The 24,412-nt window shown below is 50.1% G+C and overlaps 2 protein-coding genes across 5 annotated transcripts; both read left to right on the forward strand.

Moving 5' to 3' along the window:
- The first annotated feature begins 628 nt into the window (after nucleotides 1-628).
- MON1B (MON1 homolog B, secretory trafficking associated) lies at nucleotides 629-8,372 on the forward strand. The gene is made up of 6 exons (XM_049622897.1): nucleotides 629-1,530; nucleotides 1,746-1,903; nucleotides 3,885-4,214; nucleotides 4,732-5,551; nucleotides 5,899-6,046; nucleotides 8,163-8,372. The coding sequence occupies exons 2-6, from the start codon at nucleotides 1,756-1,758 to the stop codon at nucleotides 8,370-8,372; spliced, it is 1,656 nt and encodes a 551-aa protein (XP_049478854.1). The 5' UTR covers nucleotides 629-1,530; nucleotides 1,746-1,755.
- A 1,097-nt stretch (nucleotides 8,373-9,469) lies between these two features.
- Nucleotides 9,470-22,916, forward strand: SYCE1L (synaptonemal complex central element protein 1 like). 4 transcript variants are annotated; one of them, XM_049622898.1, is made up of 12 exons: nucleotides 9,470-9,544; nucleotides 15,764-15,826; nucleotides 17,495-17,554; nucleotides 17,743-17,817; nucleotides 18,385-18,432; nucleotides 18,706-18,760; nucleotides 19,926-20,009; nucleotides 20,266-20,329; nucleotides 21,183-21,252; nucleotides 21,342-21,429; nucleotides 21,698-21,778; nucleotides 21,978-22,916. In XM_049622898.1, exons 1-12 carry the CDS (start codon nucleotides 9,475-9,477, stop codon nucleotides 22,147-22,149), a joined length of 930 nt encoding a protein of 309 aa, XP_049478855.1. In that variant the 5' UTR covers nucleotides 9,470-9,474; the 3' UTR covers nucleotides 22,150-22,916. The 4 variants fall into 4 exon arrangements, with proteins under 4 accessions (XP_049478855.1, XP_049478857.1, XP_049478856.1 ...); XM_049622900.1 differs by having other exon boundaries at nucleotides 21,694-21,778; nucleotides 21,978-22,136; XM_049622899.1 differs by having other exon boundaries at nucleotides 21,694-22,061.
- The last annotated feature ends 1,496 nt before the right edge of the window (nucleotides 22,917-24,412 follow it).

Below are 24,412 nucleotides of genomic sequence, written 5' to 3' on the forward strand. Positions count from 1 at the left end.
GAGCTGTTTTTTAATGCCTTGTATTTTGGAGGGAATCTGGGTGTGGAAAGAGTTGATTTGTTTACCTGGGGATGGTGATTCAGCCAACATGACAAGGAGCTTGGAATTAAGCACACCACGCAGAGAGAAAGGAAGCCGCAATTCAGGGAACCCCTGTCGGGAAGGCAGGGAAGAGTTTACTCTTCAATCTCCTGAAGACAAAGTGATCAGAGATCAAGTCTATTTCTCCTATGATTCCCCAGTGTAGGTGGAGATCGGGAACTCACTCCGCGGTTCCTCAAGGGCTTTGCCCCACCGCTCCAGCCCAGGTTAAGAACAAATCCAGTCCAGGCAATCTTTCTAAACCAGGTGTACACCCTCTAGGGGGCGGGTCCCCAGAGGCGAAGGCGTTTCGCCTCCCCTAGCCCAGCCAATGGTGGCACGCAGAGGTCGGAGGGGCATTTTCCTCAACCAACCAGTGCTCCGCGGCCTTTCAAAGCCACGCCCCCATGCCCCTCCCTTAGGCGGATACTCCTAAACCTGCGGCTCAGCCCACCGCTGTTTTCGGAAATGAGGTCTGCCTGGCCTTTCGTGAGTCTGGGCAAGCTCTGGGCAGCCTGCACGTGGCCTTCGTAAGCTCACTCCACCCTCGTCATGAGCACGTCCAGGGTTCGCGTTTCCCTATTTCCAGAGTCCGCCGAGCCCTTTGCCCGGCTGACTGCAGACAGACCCATGAATACTTCCTACTTCTGAGAAGCCCGCCTCTCGCCTTAGCAGCCAAGTCCCATAGGTTGGCCAGGCTGCGCACAGCGCTCCGATTGGAAGGGGGGGGGGGGTCCGTCAATCATTTCCCCAATGCACAGACTACTCCACTCCAACTTCATCCCCTCGCCTTCTCGGGTGGATAAGGGAGCGTGAAGTTGCCTCTGTTCTGGCGGAGCACCACTATTGGTCGGGCACCAGTATCCATCGTGACTGGGGCTGCCAAAGTCCTCGAATGAAGAGGGACATCGGCTTAAGCCTACGATTGGGCCCGGGGATATGTCAGTCAAGATGGGCGGGTGCAATCTCAAACCAGTGCACAGTACTGGTAGAGATAGGCGGCCAGCGTACCGGCGGAAGCGCTGAAGGAGAGCCGGTTTCTCTTGATTGGGCCATGAGGGAGGCAGTGCCGCCCTCCGACTCCGGATTGGCTGGACGTGAGCCGAGCCCCCCTCACGCCGGCAGCCTTCTGTAGGAGAAGCGGGCCCGGCCCGCCTGTGTCAGCCGGGCCAGCCAGTGCGGTTATAGGCGGCTCACCGGGTCCCTAACCGGAGCGACGTAAATCTGGGAGGGGCGCGCGTCATCTCAACGGTGAGGGGACACCAGTAGGCGGCGGGAGAGAGGGCTGCGGCGCGGCGGAGAGCGAATAAGGCGCCTCAACCGGAAGCGTCTTGGGAGCGACGTCGCTCCCGGAAGTGTGGCAAGACGGACGCCGCACCCGGAAGTGTGATGCTACCGCGGCTTGAGAAGTGATGGTACCCGGCCAATTGAGATACGGGGTTAAAACAGGTGTGTATGTATCTTTATTTTCTAGGGCCCAGTGGGACCTCCCTTTTCGGAAAATGTTGGAGGGTGCGCGTATTTGGCATGTTTTTGACTGTTTCATCCTGTTGAAACCCGACGGGAAATGAGCACTAGGAATGTGTCCGAGGGGGCCAGGCTCAGTAGAGGCTTTTAAGAACTTTCTTTTGCCGCCTGTCACCTTCAATTCTTCTACCCCACAGGGATGTGCAGATGGAGGCTGGAGGTGACACTACTGCCCCACCCCCTGGGGACGTGGAGGACTTGGAGGACACTCGGTTTCCCAGTGAGGTGGCAGGAGACGGTGGAGGGCTTCGCGAAGACCCACCGGATCCTGGAGACGGGGACCAGGAGGAAACAGGTATGCCTTCCCCTCATTCGGGTCTTGGAAGGAATCCCTACGGAGTGTCTTTGTTGAGGGAGGTCAATGGAGGACCAGCGAAGAGTCTTTTGGGACTCAGGAAAGTAGCTTAAACCATAGCAGGATCAGTAGGAGGTCATTGTGGACACACGGTGTAATTTAAATCATGGAGGAATGACAAGGAAATCCGTGGGTATCAGGGGATGTTCCCTGGGGCCTTGGTGTGAATTCAGGTCTTTGATGAATCAAGAAGAGATTGGGGTCACAGAGGGGCATGGGGATTTAGGATGTTTAGGTCAATGAATGACCAAAAGAAAGTTAATACAGTCGAAGGGGAACTATTTAGAAGTCAGTGTCTTTGGTGGCTAAGGTGTTATGTAAGTCCTTGCGGTGGGAAAGGGGATCAGTGGTGACCAGTGGGCACTCAGTGTTTTCATCATTGAGGAATCAATGGTGAGTTGTTGGGGGCAGTCTTTAAGGAACCAGAAATTAGTGGATGTTAATGGTGATCATCGGTAGGGAGGCGTGGACATCAATGAGTTTATTTGGAGAGTGAGATGACCTATAGGAGAGTCTTTGAAGACCCAGCTGGATGTGTAAAGGTATTTGATGGAGACACAATGGGAGTCTTTGGGGAATCAATGTTCACTGACCGCTTTGGAATGAGTGGATGTTAGTGGCATCATCAGGAAGGATGAGTGGACATCACCGAGAATAAATGGTGGTGGTAGGGGGTAGTGTCTTTGAGAACTTGAGAACTACTGTCAATTAATGGCAGGTACTGGGAGGAGGTAATTGGTAACTGGGTACATGGGGGATCAGTGAATGTCAACCAGAGAATGAGGGAATATGTGGTCACTGGGATTTTATGGGAAAATTGTTGAGACATACTTACGAATGGATAATAATGGTTGTCATTGAGGGATGAATGGATATTGACTGGAATAAAAGAGAGGAGTGTCAAGGGAGTCAGTAGGGGGCAGTGAAGTCCTGGGTTTTATTGGTGATTATTAATGACGGTCATGAAGAAAGTCATTATTATTGTCCTGTGTGTTAGTGTATATTATAGTGGGTATTGTGAGGAAGGGAGTAGCTATCTGTGAAAATAAAGGGAGGTCAGGGAAATCAGAGGAGGTCACTGAAGTCCCGGGTGTTGGTGGAGATTAATAGTAGTCACTGGAGTGAAGGGAGAATGGAATAACAGGGTCAGAAGAGTCAGTGGAGGTCATATGAAGTCTCAGATGTTAGTAGAGGTCGATGGTGGTCATGGTGGGGATGAAGCGCCCATGGAGTAAAATATTTTAGATTGTGTGACAGGGCAGTCATTGGAGGAATTAGTGATATTGTGGGGTCACTGGGATGTTAGTGAACAGCAGTGGGAGTAAATAGTGGATTAAGGAAGGCTTAAAGATCTGGGTGTTAGTGGATATTCATGGCCGTCATTGGGAGATTTAGTGGTTATCATCAAAGATGTACGTGGGTGACCAGAAGAGTCAGTGAGGTCATTAGGGATCAGTGAACATTGATGAGAATAAATAAGAGGTTAGGGAGGAGTGGGGCAGGGGGAAGGATTTAAATGAGAGAATATAGAGATATTAGTAGATGTCATGGTGGCCAATGAGGGGTGAGTAGGTACTAGGAGAATAAATGAGGGGTCAGAGGTTTTAGTGGGGAATCACTGAAGATGGAAATATTAATAATGGTCATTCAGAGGCCCTGGGGTGCTTTGAAGCCTTGGAAATGGCAGTTATTGAAAGAATAAACGGTCTCTAGGGACATAGTTCAATAATGACAATGAGAGATTGGATTGTTGGGGTTTTAGAGGGATCTCTTGGGTGTCACTGAGAGGCAGAGGAGACACCTGGAGGTCTGTGTCAGCAGCAAGGGTCACTGGGGAGCCGGTGGAGATTTGGTAAATCCTTGGGTACCTGGAGTTAGTGGGAGTCCACAGCCAGATGACCCACCAGGAGTTCTCTTTCAGAATCCGAGACAAAGGACCAGCCACCCAGCCTGCTGTCACCACTGCCCCAGTCAGGGGCCCCATCATGCACCTGTGGGCTCTGGGATCCCGCAGTCTCTGAGAATAGTCCCACAGGTGGCCCTGAGAGTGGCTCTGGGGGCCAGGGTGGGGACCCCAGCGACGAGGACTGGCGCAGCAAGCGGAAGCACGTGTTTGTGCTGAGCGAGGCAGGCAAGCCCATCTACTCGAGGTACGGCAGTGTGGAGGCACTGTCCACCACCATGGGCGTGATGACAGCCCTCGTGTCCTTCGTGCAGAGTGCAGGAGATGCCATCCGTGCCATCTACGCGGGTGAGCAAAGGAGGAGGTGGACCGGGGGATGGTGACTGGGAATCTGGCTGGCCCACCGGCTGCCTGGGGGACTAGCCCACCAGCCAGGGGTGAGTCCGTGTGTGTGGATGGCTGGCCAGGCGTCTGTCTGTTGTCCGTCCGTTTGGCCAGTTGGGTCCTGAGTGATTAACTCGCCCGGGTTGGAGTCACTGGCTGGATAAACTTCCTTATTTATCTGAAAGTGTGACCTCGGGGGCTCTGTGGCTGAGTTGGGTGTCTTGCTGGGCTCTGTGTCAGTCCTTGCTCTGTGTCATCCATGCTGTGTGTCTCACCTGATTCCTTGACCCATCGTGTCTCTGCGAATACCCACACTCCCCCCAGTTGTCCTTATCCCAGCCCAAGTGTACCATGGAGTGACCGCGTGAGCTTGGGCCAGCAGTGTGTGTGTTCAGGCAAAGAGCAGAAGAGCCCCGCCCGATCCCCTCCGGTCGCCGCTGACCCATCTCTCCCCCCCCGCCCCCACCCTTCCCTCCCCTAGAGGACCACAAGCTGGTGTTCCTACAGCAGGGCCCACTGCTGCTGGTGGCCGTGTCAAGGACTCCGCAGTCGGCAGCCCAGCTGCGGGGGGAGCTGCTGGCTGTGCACGCACAGATAGTGAGCACGCTGACACGCGCAAGCGTGGCCCGCATCTTCGCGCGCAAGCAGAACTACGACCTCCGCCGCCTGCTGGCCGGTTCAGAGCGCACGCTGGACCGGCTTCTGGACAGTGTGGAACGCGACCCCGGTGCCCTGCTCCTGGGCGCCGTGCGCTGCGTGCCCCTGGCGCGCCCACTGCGGGAAGCACTGGGCGCGCTGCTGCGCCGCTGCACGGCACCCGGCCTGGCGCTGTCCGTGCTGGCGATCGGAGGGCGACTGGTGACGGCAGCTCAGGAGCGGACCGTGCTGGCCGAGTGCCGCCTGGACCCGGCCGACCTCCAATTGCTGCTCGACTGGGTGGGGGCGCCGGCCTTCGCGGCAGGAGAGGCATGGGCGCCTGTGTGCCTGCCCCGCTTCAACCCCGATGGCTTCTTCTACGCCTACGTGGCTCGCCTGGATGCCATGCCTGTCTGCCTGCTGTTGCTGGGCACCGACCCTGAGGCCTTCCATGACATGGCCACCTGCCGGCGCCTGGTGGAAGAGGGCATGCACACCCTCGGGGCCACGCGTGCCCTCCGGGAGGCTGCCAGCTTCTCTAGTGACCCAGCAAGCAGTGCCCCTGCCTACAGCGTGCAGGCTGTGGGGGCACCCGGCCTCCGCCACTTCCTCTATAAGCCGCTGGATATCCCCGACCATCACCGCCAGCTGCCTCAGTTTACCAGGTAGGCCCTGACCCTATGGGCGGTTGGCTGGGCAGGCAGGCTTATTTGACTAAAAGATTCTTCTGCTGGACATGAGGCGGGAGACAGCCGGGCATCCTCTGGAAAGGTGGGATCGAATGGGTGTCCGTGTAATGAGGGAGGCTCAAGGAATCCCTTACTCTAATCTAGTGCTCAAGGAATCAATCCCTCGTTTGCTGGGGAAGCTGGGTCTCCAGCCCCTGAGAAACCCCAAGTCCGATGGGGAAGGCTCGGCTGCCTCATTTCATTGAACCCCTAGACTGAGGGGAGACGGGCCAGCCAAGCAGGCCTCTGACTGACCTTGGCCTTACCTCCCGCGGTCCCCGCAGCCCTGAGCTGGAGGCCCCGTACGGCAGGGAAGAGGAACGGCAGCGCCTGTCGGACCTGTACCACCGCCTGCACGCGCGCCTTCACAGCTCCTCCAGACCCCTGCGCCTCATTTACCACGTGGCCGAGAGGGAGACGCTGCTGGCCTGGGTGAGTCGGCTAGGGGTCAGAAAGGGTTCGTTCCCGACCTCACGCCTCCTTTTCCCCCACCGGATCCCCTCAGACCATAACAGCCTCCATCGAGCACGCTGTGCCCTGGCCTGCATCACTGTTCCTGACGCTACATGTGTGTCTTTGAAACCCAGGAGGATCGCGGGGTCTCCAGCCCTCCAGTAGCCCCATCTGTTCTCTGTTCCCCCGTAAACAACCTGTACAGTGTCTTCCACTCTGAAGAGGTCACATTAACAGCCATCAGTGTGCCTCCTGCTTCCCGGTTAGCCCTGCCTGTGTGTGCACAGTGCACCTGTCACTCTGAGTCCCCAGCGCTCTTGAACATGATAGAGTTGGTCCCAGGCTGTGCCTTCTGCCCCTGGGTGTTCTCCCCTGGGGTCTCCGGGGCTCCTCGCCTCCCCTCCCGTGGGTTTATTAAGGGTCAGCTATTCAGGGAGTTTGGTCAAGGTGACCCCGTCGGAAATAGCACCTTCCCCCAGGCTCTGCCATTTAGTACGCATATATTAAATAACTTCTTGTATGTCTGTTGTGTATCAGGCATTGTTCTCACCTGAGAATTTTATTTTACTTTTACATTTTTTTCACTTTGATTTTTAAGCAATTTCAGACTTAGAAGCTGCAAAACAGTACAAATAGTTACCATAAATAGGTCTTTCACCTAGTTTCCCCAGATGTTAACCACAGGCGCTTATTAAAATCAGGAAATTAGCATCACTACAACATCATCTCATCCACAGACCTCATTTAGATGTCACCAGTTGTCCCACTAACGCCCTTTTACAGCTCCAGAATCCAGCGTAGGATCATAGGCTGGGCTTACTTATTGTCTCGTTTAAACCCTCCGTGGTCTTTTTTGTTTTGCATGTCGTTGGCACTTCTCAAGGGTACCAGCTAGTTAGTTTGTAGAATGTCCCTCAACTTGGGTTTTTCTGATACTTTATCCTGCGTTTTGGGCAAAAATATTCCCCGAGTGAGTGATGTGTCCTCCTCTGCATCCTGTCAGGAGATCCACAATATCAGTTTGTCCCGCTGTTGATGCTAACTTAGATCACTTGCTTAAGGTGACATCTCCCAGATTTCTCCACTGTAGTGTTTTGCCTGCTTCATAACCGGCAAATATCTTGTGGTGATTATGTCAGACTTATTTTTTTATCATACTTTCGTCCACCAATTTTAATATCCATTAATGATTCTTGCCTGCAAGAGTTACTACTTTGGTGTTTACCAGGTGGTGATTTTTGAACTCCATCATCCCTTCTACATTTATTGGTTGAGATTCTACTACTATATGGAAGAACTTTTCCTCCCCCTATTTATTTGTTGAATTTTTAATTTTCTATCAATATGGTCTCAGGGATTTTTCTTTAATTCTTTGTGGGCTCAAAGACTTTTCTGTCACTTATTTTGGTGCCCAAACGGTCTCTGATTTAGCCAGGCTGGCCCCTGTGTCTGATACGTCTCCATCACTGTTGAAGCATTCTCATTTTCTGGCACAAGATGTTCCAGGCTCATCATGTACTTTCTCTGTGCCCGTCCTGGAATGAGCCATTTGTCTAACGAGCCCTTGTGCCTTTTCGTAGAGAATGGCATTTCAAAATCAAGATATGGTAGGCCCAGGATTTTAAATTGGCTTGTCAGGAGATGACTCACTTAAGAAACGGCATCTAAGGGGGAGGTGGCAGGCCATGTGGGTTTCTAGAGGGAGAATGTGGGGCTTGTCTACAACAGCTGCTCCGTAAGTGTTAAGCTTGTTAAGTTGTTAAGTGTTAAGCATTGTTGTTGTTATACTCGGTGCACAGATGAGCAAACTGATATCCAGGAAGTACACACACACACACACACACACACACACACAGCCAGCATTACCCAGTTGAAGCCACTAGATCCAGCTGATTCCTTGGCCCAACTGAAAACCCCTGGCCCGCCATGATATTAGCTTACCTATTTTAGCCCAGTGACCAGGTAGCACCAGGTGGGAGCCCTCGCCAAGTGTGTTTTCCAAACAGGAGACAGGCATGGGGCTAGGGTGGGGCAGACGGGACAGGGCATGACCAGCTCTGGCTCAACAGACTCTTGTCCCCTCTCAAACCTGCAGGTGACTTCCAAATTTGAACTCTATACGTGCCTCAGCCCCCTGGTGACAAAGGCTGGTGCCATCTTGGTAGTGACCAAACTCCTGCGCTGGGTGAAGAAAGAGGAGGACCGGCTCTTCATTCGTTACCCACCCAAGTACTCCACACCCCCAGCAGCCCCAGCTGCCTCTACAGACCAACCTTCCCATAATGGCTTGTTCACTGGACCTTGAGAGGCTGCTAGATTGAGCAGCGCTGGGAACCACCACCTTTAGCTTTTACCTTCTGTCTCCACCCTGGAAATGGGGCGCAGGAGGGGCAGGGGAGAGAGAGGCTGCTTCCCCCTGCACCTCCACCTCTGGGGCAAATCCTTAGGCGTCCCTCTGCCTCCCTCTCCCTCTGCCTCACCTCCTCCACCTGGATGACGTGCCAGCCTCTGTTAGGGGCTGTCTCCTCCCCCACACCCCCTGTCCTGCATCAAGAGTCGGCCTCCTTGATGGGCTCTCAGCCCTGAGTGTCCAGGGCTGGCCAGGGTCCCCATGGGGGGCCCGCAGGGGCTCTGGAATTGGGAATGCGGTGCCAGCCTATGGCTGGAGCCAGCCTGGGGATATTTTAAAGAAAAAAAAGAAAACTGTACATAAAAGGCCTAAAACCGGTTCCCACGAGGACATTCCTTTGCCCTTCACCTACTTTACCCTGTCAAAAGTGGCCCCCATCAATGTAGCTGCTACTGCTAGTAGTGAGAAGGTGGCCTCCAGGGCCTACCTGGCTCTGTAACCCAGGCAGAGCACCTGACTTCGCACATGGCCGAGATCCAGACTTTTTACGCAGGAGGTGCCCTCGGCTTCCGAGGCTCGTTGTACTCCTCTATGAAAAGGAGGAAACGTCGCGTAGGCTGTCACGTGAGGATCTATAAACGACAGGGGTCTCGACCTCTTGTGTACCACCGCACAGCACACGTGTGTGTGTCCCAGACTCACAACCTGCACAGCAACCTAGAGAGGGAAAGCCCTCCCTAGAGTTTGTATGTGTGTGCACAGCACTCATTCCTCAACCGAACCAAGACCCAGTTGTGCTCCTGTTTTGCCTCCCCCGGAGTTGGCGGGCCTCAGGGTAGACGCATGCGCGCTGTCAATGAGGGGCCCCGGTCCGCGCTTGGCTACAGCTGAAGCCTCATTGCTCCTCCGCCCGGGTCAACTGGCGAGCGGACACGCACTACACGCATGCGCGCCGCAGAGCCTGTAGCCCTCGCATAGGTGGGTGTTTTTTTGTTTTTGTGTTTTAACCAATCGTCATCCAAGGCGCACGCAAGCGCAACCTCCCGCGCGTAGGAAAATGGCGGGGAAGTTAGAGCCTTTGGCGATGGAGCCGCCGGAAGTTGTGGAGGAGACCGAGGAGGCTGAAGGTAGGGAGGGCGAGCAGGCGTCTCCGCAGTCGGGGCAGAAGGGAGGGAGGCTTTGTCCCGTAACAATAACGAAATATTAGTAGCGGCACTAAAAACGTGAAAATTTAAGCTTTTTATAAAAAAAAACCCTTCATCAAAGGGGAGACAACTGACTATTCTCAATCTAGATTAACTCCTGTCAACTTCGTTGGGTATGTTGACTTAAATGTTTGGAAGAAACAACAGCCTGTATATTTCGGTATGCATCCCTTCACACAAAACACGGAGGTGGATGTTGTCACAAGAATCACCCTGCTGCCGCCACACCGAAGAAAATCCCCAGTAATTCCCCAGTGTCCTTTCACACCCAGCCCACGTCACACTTCGCGTGGACTCTTGGGTCTTAATGGAGAATGGCCTCTCCCATGGACAGCTTTTCTCCACAGCATTTTGTCAGTAATGACACCCCACACCCTAGTGAGAGGGGAAAAATTGCCCTAGAGATCACTAGAAATCACAGTGTAGCCAGAAGAAGAAAATCTCCCAAGACGGTGAGCCGCCGCTCTCCCCCTAACATTTTTTCGTTACAGACATTTTCGGAATGTGCACGACTACAGCAAATAACATGGTGAAGGCCCATGTACCCATCACTCTGGTTTCAAATATCGACTCTCTGCCCTCCTCTGATCTATCCCTGTCCCCCTTCCTGCGCACTCTTTAAACCGTTATATTAATAACATGTTGGATTGCATCTTTCCAGATCTATCTATGCAGGCATCGTCAATAGTTACGATTGTTATTTCTCCAGCACCTAAGACAAGGCCTGCTTGGTATATAGTAGGTACTCAGTAGTTTTCTTTTTTGTATTGTATGGATAACTAATAACTTTACCGGGAAGAGCTCTCTTAAATAAGGGCTACATGTGGAGGGCCAGCTTTAAGCAAAGAACAGACAGAAATGAGAAAGCTGCAAATAGACCTCATGTATTGAGCAGTTACTATAGCACTTGTGATAGTAACAACTGTGCTGAAAACTATTTTAGTTTCAAGCTTTCAAATTAGTCACAATTGAAGTTAGGATTAACTTCACCAGCAACAGAGAAAATTGAAAAGCATATCCAAGTTATCATTTTCTAGCCCATTGAAAATGGCTTTAAAAAGAGAGGCTTTAAATCTAGTATTGATTACTCTGTGGGGAAACAGCCTGTCTCTTGCCTCACTCAGAGAACTGACCACTAAAGACTTTGCTAGAAGCAGTTTGGAAGTATATGTTTAGCATCTAAAATGCTATTCCGTATCTTTAGTCACCGTGCTCAGTAATCAGAGAGTATGCAGATGTGTGGACCACAAAGGATCACTGGAGTGTTGCGGATGGAAGTACAACACAAGGAGCAATCAGGGAAATGGCTGGATTTAGATCTGTCCATGCATATCGTGGAATGCTTGTGTGGCGGATATTATTTTAAGCAGTAGGGGGAAAAATCCAATCTCATTTAAGATACTTAACAATGGGTTTTAAAAGCGTAAGATCATGGTTTGTTGACACAGAAGGAGCTCCAAAGGTGATCATAGTTTTATGAGAGGAAAGCAAATTGGGATTTAAAAAAACCAGAGGGCCACGTCAACTAGAGCCCTATGTATGTCGCACAGAACAGTGTCTGAAGCTAAAGGCCTAACTAATGACCCTCAACAAGGGACGTAGGTTTTTAGGAGTGCACAAAGGTGGAGGTATTTTGTGATGTTTTTTTTCTCTTTTATTTTTCTTTCAGGAAAATGTATTCTATAATTTTAAAATATAAGAGAAATAGGGAAATTTTTGAATGGCATCGGAGGATCATATACTGACCTTGAGCACTGTTAACATCCCAGTTTTGATGGTTATACTGTGGTTACCTAGTAGAGTCCCCTTGGGTATAGGAAATATACACTGGAATAGTAAGGAATAATGGGCCATGGTGCCTGCAATTTGTGTTACAGAAATGCTCACAACTGGGAAATCTGATACCAAGGCAGATAAGAGCATTGGGGCCTTTTTCTACCACTTTTATGTACATCTGAAATTATTTCAAAATAAAATGTTAAAAGGGACTCCTGCTGTACAGGCTGTTTTATAATATACACTCCTAAAAATTTTTATCAGGACGTTAGTCTGATTATTTAAAAATTTTGCTGATAACTCACGATGACCAGGACTAGAAATGAAGTGGGGAGGAAAAATACAGACAGAGCTTTGGCAGAAATGGTTACAAAAGCCGGCTGTAAAATGCACGGAGACAATCGAGAAATCACGTTATCTGGGCACTGGATGGTATTACATGATGACTGTTACTCTTGTTGGTGTGGTTAAAGGTTTGGAGTCATCTAGTGAAAATCCCTTAAGTAGCTGAGACTCTTCATGAAATATCCAGGGATGAAATGTCAGGAAGCATAGGGCTTTCTTGAACATACCTCAGCACAGGAAAAACGTAGCTGAAGCAAATACAAATGAATATTAATAGCTGTCAGATCTCAGCAACGCAAAAATCAAAAAGTATCATCATGGTGTCCTCTCTACTTTTGTGTGCGTTTGGAAATCTTCGTGTGGAACACTAAAAAGAAAGCAAATAATTAGAACTACTTCCCCTTGTTAATAAAGTAGCTTTAATTTTTGTTTCACTTCCAAATATTGAATATTATAAAAATTTAAGAATCTCAAGCAGAGACATACCAACCTGGTATTACTGATTATATCAGAGAAAGGCAGTAAGATTTAGGGCTAAGGTGAGAAGGAAAAGTGTCTTTTTAACTTCACCAATTTCTGTAGTGTCCGAATGTTTTGGGGGGTAAGAAAGTAAAAATTAAAGCAATACATGAAATACATTTTACTAAAAGGTCTGAGTGTGTTCAAAGGCAGTAGTTACCTCTGGGAAGGGGAGTAACTTGATGAAGGGGCTGTTCATGAGAGGAAGCTTTTACTTTTGGTCCAGGTTTTTCTTTTTCTTTTTCTTTTTTTTTTTTAACGTTTATTTATTTTTGAGACAGAGAGAGACAGAGCATGAATGGGGGAGGGTCAGAGAGAGGGAGACACAGAATCCGAAACAGGCTCCAGCCTCTGCGCTGTCAGCCCAGAGCCCGACGCGGGGCTCGAACTCACGGACCGCGAGATCATGACCTGCGCTGAGGTCGGCTGCCCAACCGACTGAGCCACCCAGGCGCCCCTGTCCAGGTTTTTCTACATTAGCTTATTAAGTGCTGAAAAATTCAAAAGCAAAATTAAATTAATGCATGCTAATTTGTAAAGGATTTCAGACAAGACAGAAAGATGTACAGAAGGTGAACATATCACCCCAAACATTTTTTAAATTTTTATTTACTTTTTTTAAATGTTTATTTATTTTTGGCAGAGAGAGACAGAGCATGAGCAGGGGAGGGGCAGAGAGAGAGGGAGACACAGAATGCGAGTCAGGCTCCAGGCTCTGAGCTGCAGCACAGAGCCCGACGCGGGGCTCAAACTCACAGACCACGAGATCATGTCCTGAGCTGAAGTCGGATGCTCAACTGACTGAGTCACCCAGGTACCCCAACCACCAAATATTTTAACAAAATTTAATAAGCCTAGGTTAAGAAAGAAGCCCTGATTTAAAACATGATTTCTAATGGCTACAAAAGATTTCATCCTACGAATGTGCTGTAGTTAACTAAGATATCTTTAGGTTGCTTCAGTTTTTTAAGATTAGAAACAATGAACAATTTGCCCACCATCGTTTATTTTCTTAAGATAGATTCCTAGATAATGGAATTTCTGATCTGGAGGATTTGCCTAATTTTTTAATATTTACTACTAAAAAGCTTGAAATGTAAGACTGGTTTTGCCTATCATTTTGGCAAACATTAAAAAGTTTGAAAATGTATTTGGCTGCTAAGATTACGGGGAAGGAGTCTTTTGTGGACCTGCTTGAAACAAGTGGAGAGCAATTTCATAATACACATCAAATTTAGTAACACACATGCCCTTTAATCCAGCAGGTAGCCTAGTAGGAATTTATCCAGTAAATATATTCCCATACCTGCACAAAAAAGAATGTATGGGGATGGTTTTCTGGTTGAATTGTGCCCCTCCCCCAAATTTATGTCTACCAGAACCTAAAAATGTGACCTTATTTGGAAATAGGGTCTTTGTAGATATAACTAGTTAAGATAAAGTCATACTAGATAGTAGAAGAGGGAAATTTGCACATACAGAAATACACGAATGCCAGGTAAAGACACACACAAAAAAGGAAGACCCCAAGGGAAGACCCATTTTGTGGTGCTTTGTTACGGCAGCCCAAGAAAACCAATACAGAGGGTCACTGTGGTATTGTTTATAACAACAAAAAGGGAAACATCCTGAATACCCATCAGTAAGGGGGCTTCTCTTAAATTATGGTATATCCATTCAGTGAATCACTATGAAGCCACTAAAAAGAATAAAAAAGATCACCAGTATACCTTGTCAAATGAAAAATACAAGACGTGGACCATTCATGAGGCAACACTACTTGTATAGAAAGAGTGGGCTTGTGCTCATATATGAATTGAATTATCTCCAACTACACAACAAAGAGCTTGTAACGCTAGTGGTCTCTCTGAAGGGGAAGTGAGAAGCTTAGGGCCTTAGGAGGAGGGACTTTACCCTGTATGTTACTGTGAGTAAGTATCTCTTCCTTTATCCTGTGGCTATCATATGTGTTTTTCTAGCGGCCTTTCATTTTCTCTGCCCAGTGTTCCTCAGAGAGGAGTGGGTCACTGGGATTTGACCTTTTATCATTGATTTCAAGAGTTGAAGATGTTGAAATTTTTCCTGTGGCTTTTTTGTTGTTGTTGTTGTTGTTGTTATAACTTTATTTTATTTTTTTTAAGTTTACTTATTTATTTTGAAAGAAAGAGAGCACGAACAGGGAATGAGCAGAGAGAGAGGAGAGAGAGACTCTTTATCAGGCACCACGCTGTCAGCGCACAGCCAATGCAGGGCTCAGTCTCACAAACCGTGAGGTCGTGACCTGAGCCGAAATCCAGAGTTGGACGCTTAATTGACTAAGCCACCCAGGTGCCCCTGTTATAATTTTAAAAGTGACACAGGCTGGTGTTAAATACATATAGAAGTATAAGTGGTGAAAATTGTTTTTGAGTCAAGATCCAAATACATTGGATACAATTGGATACAATTAAAATTCCAATGAATGATACTTGGGTCAAGTCTCTTAAGATCAATAGAGTTTCCTCTCCCTCTTTTTTTTTTTTTTTTTTTTCTTCTTTGCTGTGTATTTGTTGAAGAAACCAAATTGTCCTCTGGAGTTTTCCAGCATCTGGATGACACTGATTGCATCCCCATGGTATCATTTAACATGTTTCCCTGCCCCTCTTATTTCTTCCGAATTAGTATTTAGGTATAGAAACCTGGTAAGATTCCTGTTGTTTTGTTTTGTTTTGTTTTGGCGAGTATCCTTCATAAGTGGTGTTGTGATCTTCCATGAGGAGGCTCATAATACCTGGTTGTCTTCTTTTGATGCTAGTCATTGATGACCATATCCTGGACCTACTGATTCTTTAAAAAATTTTTTTCATTACTTTAAAATTTTTTCATATTATAATATAGGTAGTCAGATGTTAGAGGAGTATATTTATTTATTGTTGAGAGAGAGAGAGATCAGGGGTGGGGCAGAGAAAGAGAGAGACAGAGACAGAGGATCTGAAGCAGGCTCTGAGCTGTCAGTACAGAGCCCGACTCAGGGCTTGAACTCATGAACCATGAGATCATGACCTGAGCTGAAGTCGGGCACTTAACTGACTGAGGCACCCCAGACCCATTGATTCTTTAAGAATTTGCAGCTTGTGGCCTATAATGATTTTTTTAAAAAAAAATTATCTGAAATCTTTCTGTCCTACTGCATCAGTTTGAACTTCATACTGATTCTAAACAGCAGCAGCAACAAAAAATGCATCCCCTCCTTCTCTCACCCCCGTGTTTCATTTCATTAAGGAGATGCCTGTGGTGTCCTTTGACCTCTTGGGAGTAGCTGAACATGAGGAGTCCTGATTCATCCAACACACATCATAAACCTCAGGGACAAGGGACGGGCTCTTGCAGGAGCCTGCTCTGTCTGGAAGCCCCTCAGCCTGTCCTCGGTTCCAGGTCAAGGGTGTCTACGCCTTCCTTTGTCCCTTCCCAGAAGGCCTGGACCTTCCCTCCCTCCTGAAATTGTGGTTTTCATCTCCACAGGGCAGACCAAGCCTTTGAAGGTGCCTGAAGACTTGCTGGCAATGGTGAAAAAGCTGCACAAAGGTCATGCATGTCTTTGTGTCTGAGGCTCAGCCTGGGGTTTTGAGGCAGGCAGATGCGGTTCAAACCCAGACCCCTCAACTCACAACCTTGAGAAATTATCCCACTGCACATTCTCCCTCTTGCACAACTTAATTCTTTGAACTAAAAATATAGCTTCAAAATTCAAGAAGTATAAGAGGATGGAAAAGCCTCCTCTCTTACACACATCAACGCACACACAAACACCAGCCACCCGTGTCCCTGACCCAAGGGCTCGCAGCAACTATTTTTAAATTCTTAGGTATCTTTCCAGAGATTAAACAAAATACATTCATGGGTATGTATTCTTTGTCCTCCCTTTTAATACACGATGGCAAATGGCAATGCAAATGACTGTACCTTGCTTCCATTGTTGAGGGGGCCCAGGAGCCAGCCTACATCTGGGCTGGGGCAGGGTACTGGCCACGTTTGAGGTTTGACCCCCACCCCAGCCCATCTGCAACTTAAATACTGTGATCCATTGGTCTGTTTGGTCTGTTCCAAATAAAAGAGAATCACTTCTTCCTCCTGCCCTCACACTGTCCTCCCAACCCCCATGGCCACCTGCAGAAGTGCATCGGGGCTGCTGCCTAGGCTAAAATTAGGTAGAGAACTTACGGGACTGGAAATGCAGGGTGTCGGTGACCCTCTCCAGTAAAGTGAAGACCCTCAGGAATTTGTTATTGTAATCAGCACCTTGGAGAGCATCCAGGCTCCTGGAAGTCTCAGGGGATGGAGTTGGTGGCCTGGGAAAATCAAGGGCTTGAGTTTATTAACTCCAGAACTCCAGATTCTCAGGGGTTGGTAGTGAGACCCAGCAAGGGGTGGGAAGCTTTTGCCCCAATTCTGTGCAGCTGACTGAAGTCAGAGAGGGCTGAGGAGGAAGTCTTTTCCATACAGAGCCCTGAAATTGGGACTGAGAAGTTAGAGATGGTTCCCTGTCACGGGAGAACCTTAAGGTTGCTATCCACAGAGGAAAGCATTTTTCTCATTTCTCAAACGTGGCCAAGACCACAGTCAGATGGACAGAAGTGACTGCCAGGCTTTCAACAGGGTGGAGCAGGTGGGAGATCTCCACACTCCCACCACACTCACAATTACATCCAGAAGCCTCCAGCATGCCCCAGGAGGCCCTGAGTGATCTGCCATCACACTTGCCCCACCTTGCCTCCTGGTGCTTTTGACTTGCTCGCTAGACTCACACCAGCCACACCAGGCCCTTAGCCATTACTTGGGCATCTGCCTCACTCGCTCCCACCGCTGGGGCTTTGCCCTTGTCCCTCTGCCTGGCATGGTTCCCTTTTCCATGCTCCCACACCATGGAGTGGGCAGGGCTCCCTTCCCTCACCTCTATATCAAGAAGCACCCTCTACCCTTTCCCTCTTCAACCCCTTGCTTCACTTTGTTCCATCCACCGCAGTTACTGTCGCCCACATTGATAGCCTGTATCTCCGTTCAGTGTCCATTTTTCCCATGCAGGATGCACACCCTGCAAGGGCCTCTCACAGAACCCAACGTGTAGCAGGCGCTCAATAAAATTGTTTTGACTGCTAGTAGCAGAGACACTGTGCCAACAACCCACCCACCTCCATCTGCCTTAGACAGCCAGGCGTCTATCTTCTCTGGCTCAGTCTTCCTTTCGTTCTGCAGAGGGAAGTCTGGAGCCACAGATTGAAGACCTGATTAACCGGATTAATGAGCTTCAGCAAGGTAAACGCCAGGACCTAGGCTTCCTAGCTGGCCAGGAAGAACCTCGACTTGGAGTGCCTCCACTTCCTCAGCTCTAAAATCCAGGCACCTCTGGCTTCCTTAAAGATGAGTGTGCAGAGTCTCAGTGTGCAAGAGAATAGCAGAGGTAGAGGCTGCACTCACACAGTGTCTTCTCTTTTTTGGCCTAGCAAAGAAGAAATCCAGTGAGGAAATGGTAGAGGCCCAAGCTCTCTGGGAGAGCCTGCACAGGGAACTGGACTCCTGTAAGTGGCACTAAGAGAGGGACCCAGAGATCTTAGGAGCACTGCTGATGTTCTCTGCATGCCTCAAGGTCTTTGCATGGACTGTTCCCTCCACCTGCAGTGCTCTTATCCCTATAATCCAGATTGCCTTTTGTTGTCTCATCACCTTTCTGCTGTCAGCCCAAGCTTCATTCTAACAGGTCGACCTCAATGCCCCATCGGAATATAGAATGGCAGCTTCTGTCTGTCACTGTCACTTTCCTGCTTGACTTGTTTCTTCACAGCCTTTATTTCCACTTGACATAACAGATTTATTTCTAGTCATCTATCCCATTGGCCTAAACCCTGTGCATTCTGCAGTCTTCACTCCTTTGGCATTTGCAGAGAATGTGGACACTGAGGGGGAGAAACTGGATCAGGATGCCCCCCCCCCAGTAGGAGATGGGTGCGGGTGGCAAGAAGATACCGCCCCCCCTGCCCTGGCACTGTACCTTACCTTCGGCAACCTTGGTATGCCTTGTGCGCGAAGTGGCAGTGGGGGCACGGGGTGTGGCCCCTGGAGGCTCAAAGTGTCACTGTGTTTTCCAGTGAATGGAGAGAAAGTTCACCTAGAGGAGGTCTTGAGCAAAAAGCAAGGTATTTATCAGCTCTCTGTCTTCACTGTTCTACCCCATTCTACCCACAAAAGCCCACCGTTCCCAGAATAGCTAGAGGAATCCCACTGACACCCTAGTCAGGGGGCTTCCCTCTCTGCTCACATCTGTCCCTTGGCGGCCACCTGACTCGAAGTAAACACTAAGGGCCTCTGAGTGCCCTCCGATGTGTGATATGATGTGGGGCCCATGACATCCTCCCATCCCTGATTCCCCAAGAGCTCACACAGGGCTTCCTTGGTTCCTCTCCCCACAGAGGCACTGGGGATCCTCCAGCTGCACTGTGAGAGGAAGGAAAGTGGAGCTCAGAGGTAAGAGGTCCTGCCCAACTATTCCCTACTTTGTTCCCAACCTGAAGGAGGATGGGGCAAGAGCTAGGGAATATATACCTTGGACACACACTTCTCATTTTTCCTTTCTGCAGAGTAGCTAGACTTGAGACTCTCTCTCATCTTTGATATCAGATAATAGTGTTGAGATTAACTCACTCATTTAAACGTTCATTGCTAGTTTCTTTATTAAATAAATTTCACCCACTGGTGTTATTCTGAATCTTCTCTTGGTAATCCAGCTCTCCCACCATCCATTCAATTGTTTATCTATCTGCCCATTTAGGCCCCCCAGTCATCCATTCACCCACCCACCCATCCATTCATCTACACATCTATGCAGTCCTTTTCCAGCCAGCCAACCATTATGTCTTCCATCCAACCACCCATTCACCCTCACTCCATCTTTCCAATCACCCATTCATCTAGCTGTTTATTTCTTCCCCCAACCATCCATCCAGACATCTATCCATCCTTCTAGCAATTCTTCCTTTATTTCTCTGTCCAGCCACCATCCCTCCACACTTCATTTGTCCAGCCAGCTATCCTCTCTTCCACCAGTCACCCGCCCATCCAGTTATTGCCCATCCAACCATCTCTCTATCCACCTCCATCCTTTGAACCTTTCCTTTCTTGTGACCAGATGTCTCACACCCTGGCGGACCATGATTTTAACAGTGTAGGAAAACCCGGTGATAAAGTGGATGTATGCTTAACCACATCACACGTATCAGTTTATGTTCGTTTTTCTACCTAATCCTCACAATGACAAGGACAGGAGTTAAGGGCTACTGTCACCTTCCCACCACTACCACCATTTTACATATGAGGAAACTGAGACCCAGACTGGTCGAGTAGCTTGTCCAGGGTCCCAGTAGAATAGCAGATCCAGAATTCAGGTCAGGACTTTACAATCTATTAAGCCAAACTACTGTACCCCTCACGGAAGTTTCTTGGGAAGGCATGGTTTGATGAGGGACAGGATGAACAGGGTGATCATCTCAGAAGCCCATAATGCTGCCCATTGTGTCACAGAAGAAAGGAGAATGATGAAGGTTATGAACAGACCACCCCACCCCCCACCCTTGCTGAAGGAAATGGAGGCTTATTTAGAGACTATGACTAAGAGCTGTCTTTCTCCTTCCAGGAAGAACATGTTGCAGGAGTGCACAGAGCAAACTTCTGTCCGTAACTGTCAGGTTACAGAGAGTTGCAGGCAGAGGAAGCTGGGGTAACCCCACATCTACAGCCTGATGTGGCAATGGCTGGGCATGGGAGTGGGGCTTGCATCAGGGAGAGTTTGTTGGAAGAGGAGCTGTTGGAAACAAGGCTTGGAGAAGAAAGCCCATAAAGGGGCTCCTAGTAGAGGGAGCACCAGGCAGAGATCCAAGGGTCCCCCAAAGGAATCCCCAGACTGGGCCAGGCTGGGTGTCCGTCTCAGTGTCAGTCTAGCATGTGCTCTCTCATTCCTGGGTCTTGGCCCCTAGGGTTCAGGTTGAAGAACAGCTGGAGAATTTGATGAGCCAGCACAAGGACCTCTGGGAATTGCACGTGAGCCATCCTCATTGCCTCCAACCAAAGCCCTTCCTCTCCTGGCTTCTGTGTCCCCACAGGCTGGCTCGGTGCCCACCCACTGCTCAGCCCCAACTCCATGGGATAGTCCTTGTCTCCTTCCTCTTACCCACCTAGTCAGCCCTTCCGCTTTTACCTTAAATCTAGTCACCTCTTACCATCCCGCATTGCCACGTCTAGCATCTATGGCCCAGCCTGTTGCAGTAGCCTTTGCCGAGCATTCTGCTTACTTCCTGCTCACCTAGAGTTCGCTCCCCTTGCAGTGGCAAATGGGGACCCTGAAAAAGCCATGGTTTGATCATCCCTTCATTCAATTAATGTTGCTGGATGCATCCAGCAACATTCCAAGCAGGAGGAGACAGTGAGGAGCCAAAGGGGTCAAGGGTTTGTTGTCCCCAGGATGGTTGGGGGGTGGAGGGGGGCATACTCAGACTCCAAACAAAAAAATAAGTAGATAGATCATGTAATGTAAGTGGGGAAGGCGTCTCTAAGCAGGTGACATCTGAATGCAGACATAAAGTAAGGGAGGAAAACATTCAGGTATCGTGGTGCAAATGCTCCTGGAAGCAGGAAAGGCAATGCAAAGGCCCTGAGGCTGACGCGCATCTTGGGTATTTGAAGAAGAGCAAAGGGTGGGGTGGGGAGAGAAGAGATTTGAGAGGTGCACGGGGATATAGGGAGCTTCTGGAGAAGAAATGTGTCTCACCACCACCAACTACAGCAGGAACTGCACATGGAGTTAAATCGTTGAATGAATGAATGAATGAATGACCTAATTCGGGTAAGGACTTGCTGAGAGGACAGACAGACGGACAGGTCCCCTCTCTCGCAGATGTTGAAGCAGCGATTGACCTGGGAGATACGTGCCCTGCAGAGCAGCAAGGAGCAGCTGCTCACTGAAGGTTGTACGCCGAGCAGGGGGCGGGGCGAGGGGCGGGGCCGAGTCCGCCGGAGCTCCCGGCCCCGCCCGTGACCCCCCGCCCACCCGCAGAGAAACTGGCCCGGGACAAGCTGCGGGAGGTGGAGCGGAGGCTGCGCTCGCCACCCGAGGTCGGGGGCGCCCGGATGGTGAACGACGGGTGAGAGGGCAGGGGCCCTGGGGTGAAGGGGAAGGAACCAGGAGGAGGGGAATGGGCTAACGTTCCCCCCTCGCTCCGGCACAGCCTCCAGCCGACCCCGGGGCGGGCTGGCGGGACTTCTGGGGTGCCGCGCTCCTTGCACCCCCGCCGCTCGCGCCTCGGCTGCTCTGCGTCTGCGGTCTCTGTCGGGATCTCGGTGGCTTCCTCCCCTTGCCGCCCCACTCTCGTTCTCTTCTTCCTCTCTCCGCCCCCCCTGCTCTCCAGGCAGCCGGCGGAGGTGGAGATACTCGAGGGGCAGGAGACTGCCCCAAACCGTTGCCCCCCAAAGGACGCGGCCTGCAAAGGAGAGGTAGGGAGCCCGGCGATGGCGGCGAGGGGGCAGAGACGGCGGGGCTGCCCTCGGAGTCCCTGAGAGTCAGCGTCCGTGGGGAGCACGGCGTCCCGGCGGAGGACGTGAGGGACAGGGTAAAGGCAGCCGCCCGCCCGCGTGCCCGGAGGCCAGCGCCCTCGGGAGCCGGGGCCCGCAGCCTGACTCGTGGCTCCCGCAGGCCGGCCCCGAGCGCCCCAGCGCCCGCAGCGAGGACCTGGAGCCGCCCCCAGACCCATAGGACCCGCCCCGCCCCCTCCCCCCACGCCCCTCCTTCGAAGGCGACCGGAAATAAAGGCGAGGATTTCGGACCGTCTTCCACCTCCAGCTTCAGTCTGTTCTCCAATTCCTAACTGTTTTACCAACAGGGGCTAAAGGGAACGTGTTAAACACCCATATAAGGTCCTGTATGTCTCCTAGTAAATCCCAGCCTCCCAACAGCCCCTGCATCCCCCACAGACGCCACTGACCTCGGGCCCCTTCCCTGCCCCCTCACCCGGGCAGTTCCAGCCAGCTGCTGCTGCACCCTCTCCAAGTACTTTTTCATCTCAGGACCTTTGTCCTGCTGTGTCCTCACGTGGGGGGGGGGGGGCTTGGGGGGCTTCCCCCAGGTCTCTACAACAGCAAGTCGATTAAGTATGTCAGCTCCCTTGGAGGCTGGCGTGGGGGACCCTGTTCCAAAAGGTGTCTTGTTGGGGCGCCTGGGTGGCTCAGTGGGTTGGGCATCTGACTCTTGGATTTTGGTTGGGTCATGATCCCAGGGTGGTGGGATCGAGGCCCTGGTGCGACTCTGTTCTGAGTATGGATCCTGCTTAAGATTGTCTCTCTTCCTCTGCCCTCAGCCCCTTCCCCCTTTCAAAAAAAAAAAAAAATAAAATGAATTAAAAAAAATTAAAATTCAAAAGGTGTCTTGCGCCAGGGTCCTGTCATTTACCAAACATGTATTCATGAAATGCAGGTGCTGGTTGCTGTGTGCCAGGCACTATTGGAGGCCCTGGTTTTAAATCAGAACAGGGGCTTGTAATCTATTAAGTGCTTACTAAACCGTTCACATCAACTTACTGTTATTCCCAGGCTAGAGATGAGGAACACCAAGGTGTGTATATCTCTTAGAACAGGGATTTTTATGCAATAAATACTCAATAAATTGTACCTACTGTTTATTATTCTCATCACTATTCTTAGCATTCCCAATCTAGAGATGAAGAAAATTGAGTCAGTGAATGTAAACAGTAAGCCCATAATAAATATTCTGTCTCGCCATTGTTATTATAGCACAGATGAGGCCACAGAAAGCTTTAATCCGTGTTCCATGGCTTCTACCAGGCCCAGCTGACTACTGGCCTGCCCCTGATCACCTGCCCCACTGCCCACCGTGTAGATTACAAAATGCCCAGGCTTCAGGAACGCACTTTACACAATTGTCATGCCATCAGAACTGTTGAATGGCTGTTGAGGAGCAGGACAATCACATGTTCTTAAGCTTTTACCCTACGCCTTATTTATTAACTCTGAAGGGGGGGGGGGTGTACCTTTACAGTGGGGAGATCAGAGGGCGAGACCACCTGAACCAGGGGCTGAGTGTCACATGACCAGCTGTGGGTACACTTGACCCTATCTTCCTGGTGCGACGCGTGGCAGGTACCCATCAGCACGCATGTGAGGATCTTGATGAAAATGCTTAACTTAAATTGAATCAGTTGGAAACTACGGTGAGGGTTCTGTAGCACAGCTCCCGTGCACATCAGGAACAGGTCCGTGTCGTGAAGAATTGGAGAAGCTCTTATGTATCAGTTTCCTGTCACTGCGGTAATAAATTGCCACAAACCTGGTGGCTAAACCAAGTGTATTACAAATGTCTTACCTCAGAGTTCTGGAGGCCAGAAGTCCCAGTTCTGGAGGAACTGGGTGTCGTCAGCATTCTGCTCCTTCTGGATGCTCTTAGAATCTATTCCTTACCTTTTCCAGCTTTTCCAGCTGCCTTAAATATTTGCCTCCTTCCTTCCAATCCCTGCTTCAATTTGCACATCTCCTTCTCTGACTTTGACCCTCCTGCCTCCCTCTCAAGGACCCCTTCTGATGACTTAGGTAATCGGGGAAAATCCCCCAACCCGAGGCGCCTAACTAAACCACACCTGCAAAGTCCCTCCAGCCACATTAGGTCACATACTCCCAGGTTGTGTGGATTAGGATATGGACATCTTTGGGGGCCATTATTCTGTGCTACCACCCTGGAGGACTGTTCTCGAGTGGGAGAGACCAAAGAGACCAAAGGCAATTCATGAAACTTGACTGGGCCCTGCATCAAGGCTGGGAGAAAACAGCTGCAAAAGACATGGTGGGGTCCTTGGGGGGGGGGGGGAATTTAAGAACAGAGTGAAAGTTGGATGGCAGGGTGGAATTAGTGTGGATTTCTAGCAGTGGCACTGGCAGGGGGTTGGTTGGAGAGTGTCCTTATCTTGGCGGGAGGCGGTCGGAAGTAGGTTTTACGTTTCCTAATGTCTGCCACCAGTGCTCCAATGGTTTGGCAGAGCGGAAGTAGGTCCTTGTGTGTGGATTCAGAGACGGGGAGGATAGAGTGGGTGCAGAAAGAGACTAGTAATCGGTCTGCGGAGG

This window comes from Panthera uncia (genome assembly GCF_023721935.1).
Source record: "Panthera uncia isolate 11264 chromosome E2 unlocalized genomic scaffold, Puncia_PCG_1.0 HiC_scaffold_20, whole genome shotgun sequence".
Classification (NCBI taxonomy): domain Eukaryota; kingdom Metazoa; phylum Chordata; class Mammalia; order Carnivora; family Felidae; genus Panthera; species Panthera uncia.

What these genes read in the sequence shown, in the direction of transcription:
- MON1B (XM_049622897.1), top strand. Translation starts at nt 1,756, where the DNA reads ATGGAGGCTGGAGGTGACACTACTGCCCCACCCCCTGGGGACGTGGAG. An exon ending in CAGCTGCCTCAGTTTACCAG is followed by an intron (nt 5,552 to 5,898) that starts GTAGGCCCTGAC and finishes CGGTCCCCGCAG; the next exon opens with CCCTGAGCTGGAGGCCCCGT. An exon ending in GGGAGACGCTGCTGGCCTGG is followed by an intron (nt 6,047 to 8,162) that starts GTGAGTCGGCTA and finishes TCAAACCTGCAG; the next exon opens with GTGACTTCCAAATTTGAACT.
- SYCE1L (XM_049622898.1), top strand. Translation starts at nt 9,475, where the DNA reads ATGGCGGGGAAGTTAGAGCCTTTGGCGATGGAGCCGCCGGAAGTTGTG. An exon ending in AAGGAAAGTGGAGCTCAGAG is followed by an intron (nt 18,761 to 19,925) that starts GTAAGAGGTCCT and finishes TTCTCCTTCCAG; the next exon opens with GAAGAACATGTTGCAGGAGT. An exon ending in GCCCGGATGGTGAACGACGG is followed by an intron (nt 21,430 to 21,697) that starts GTGAGAGGGCAG and finishes CTCTCCAGGCAG; the next exon opens with CCGGCGGAGGTGGAGATACT.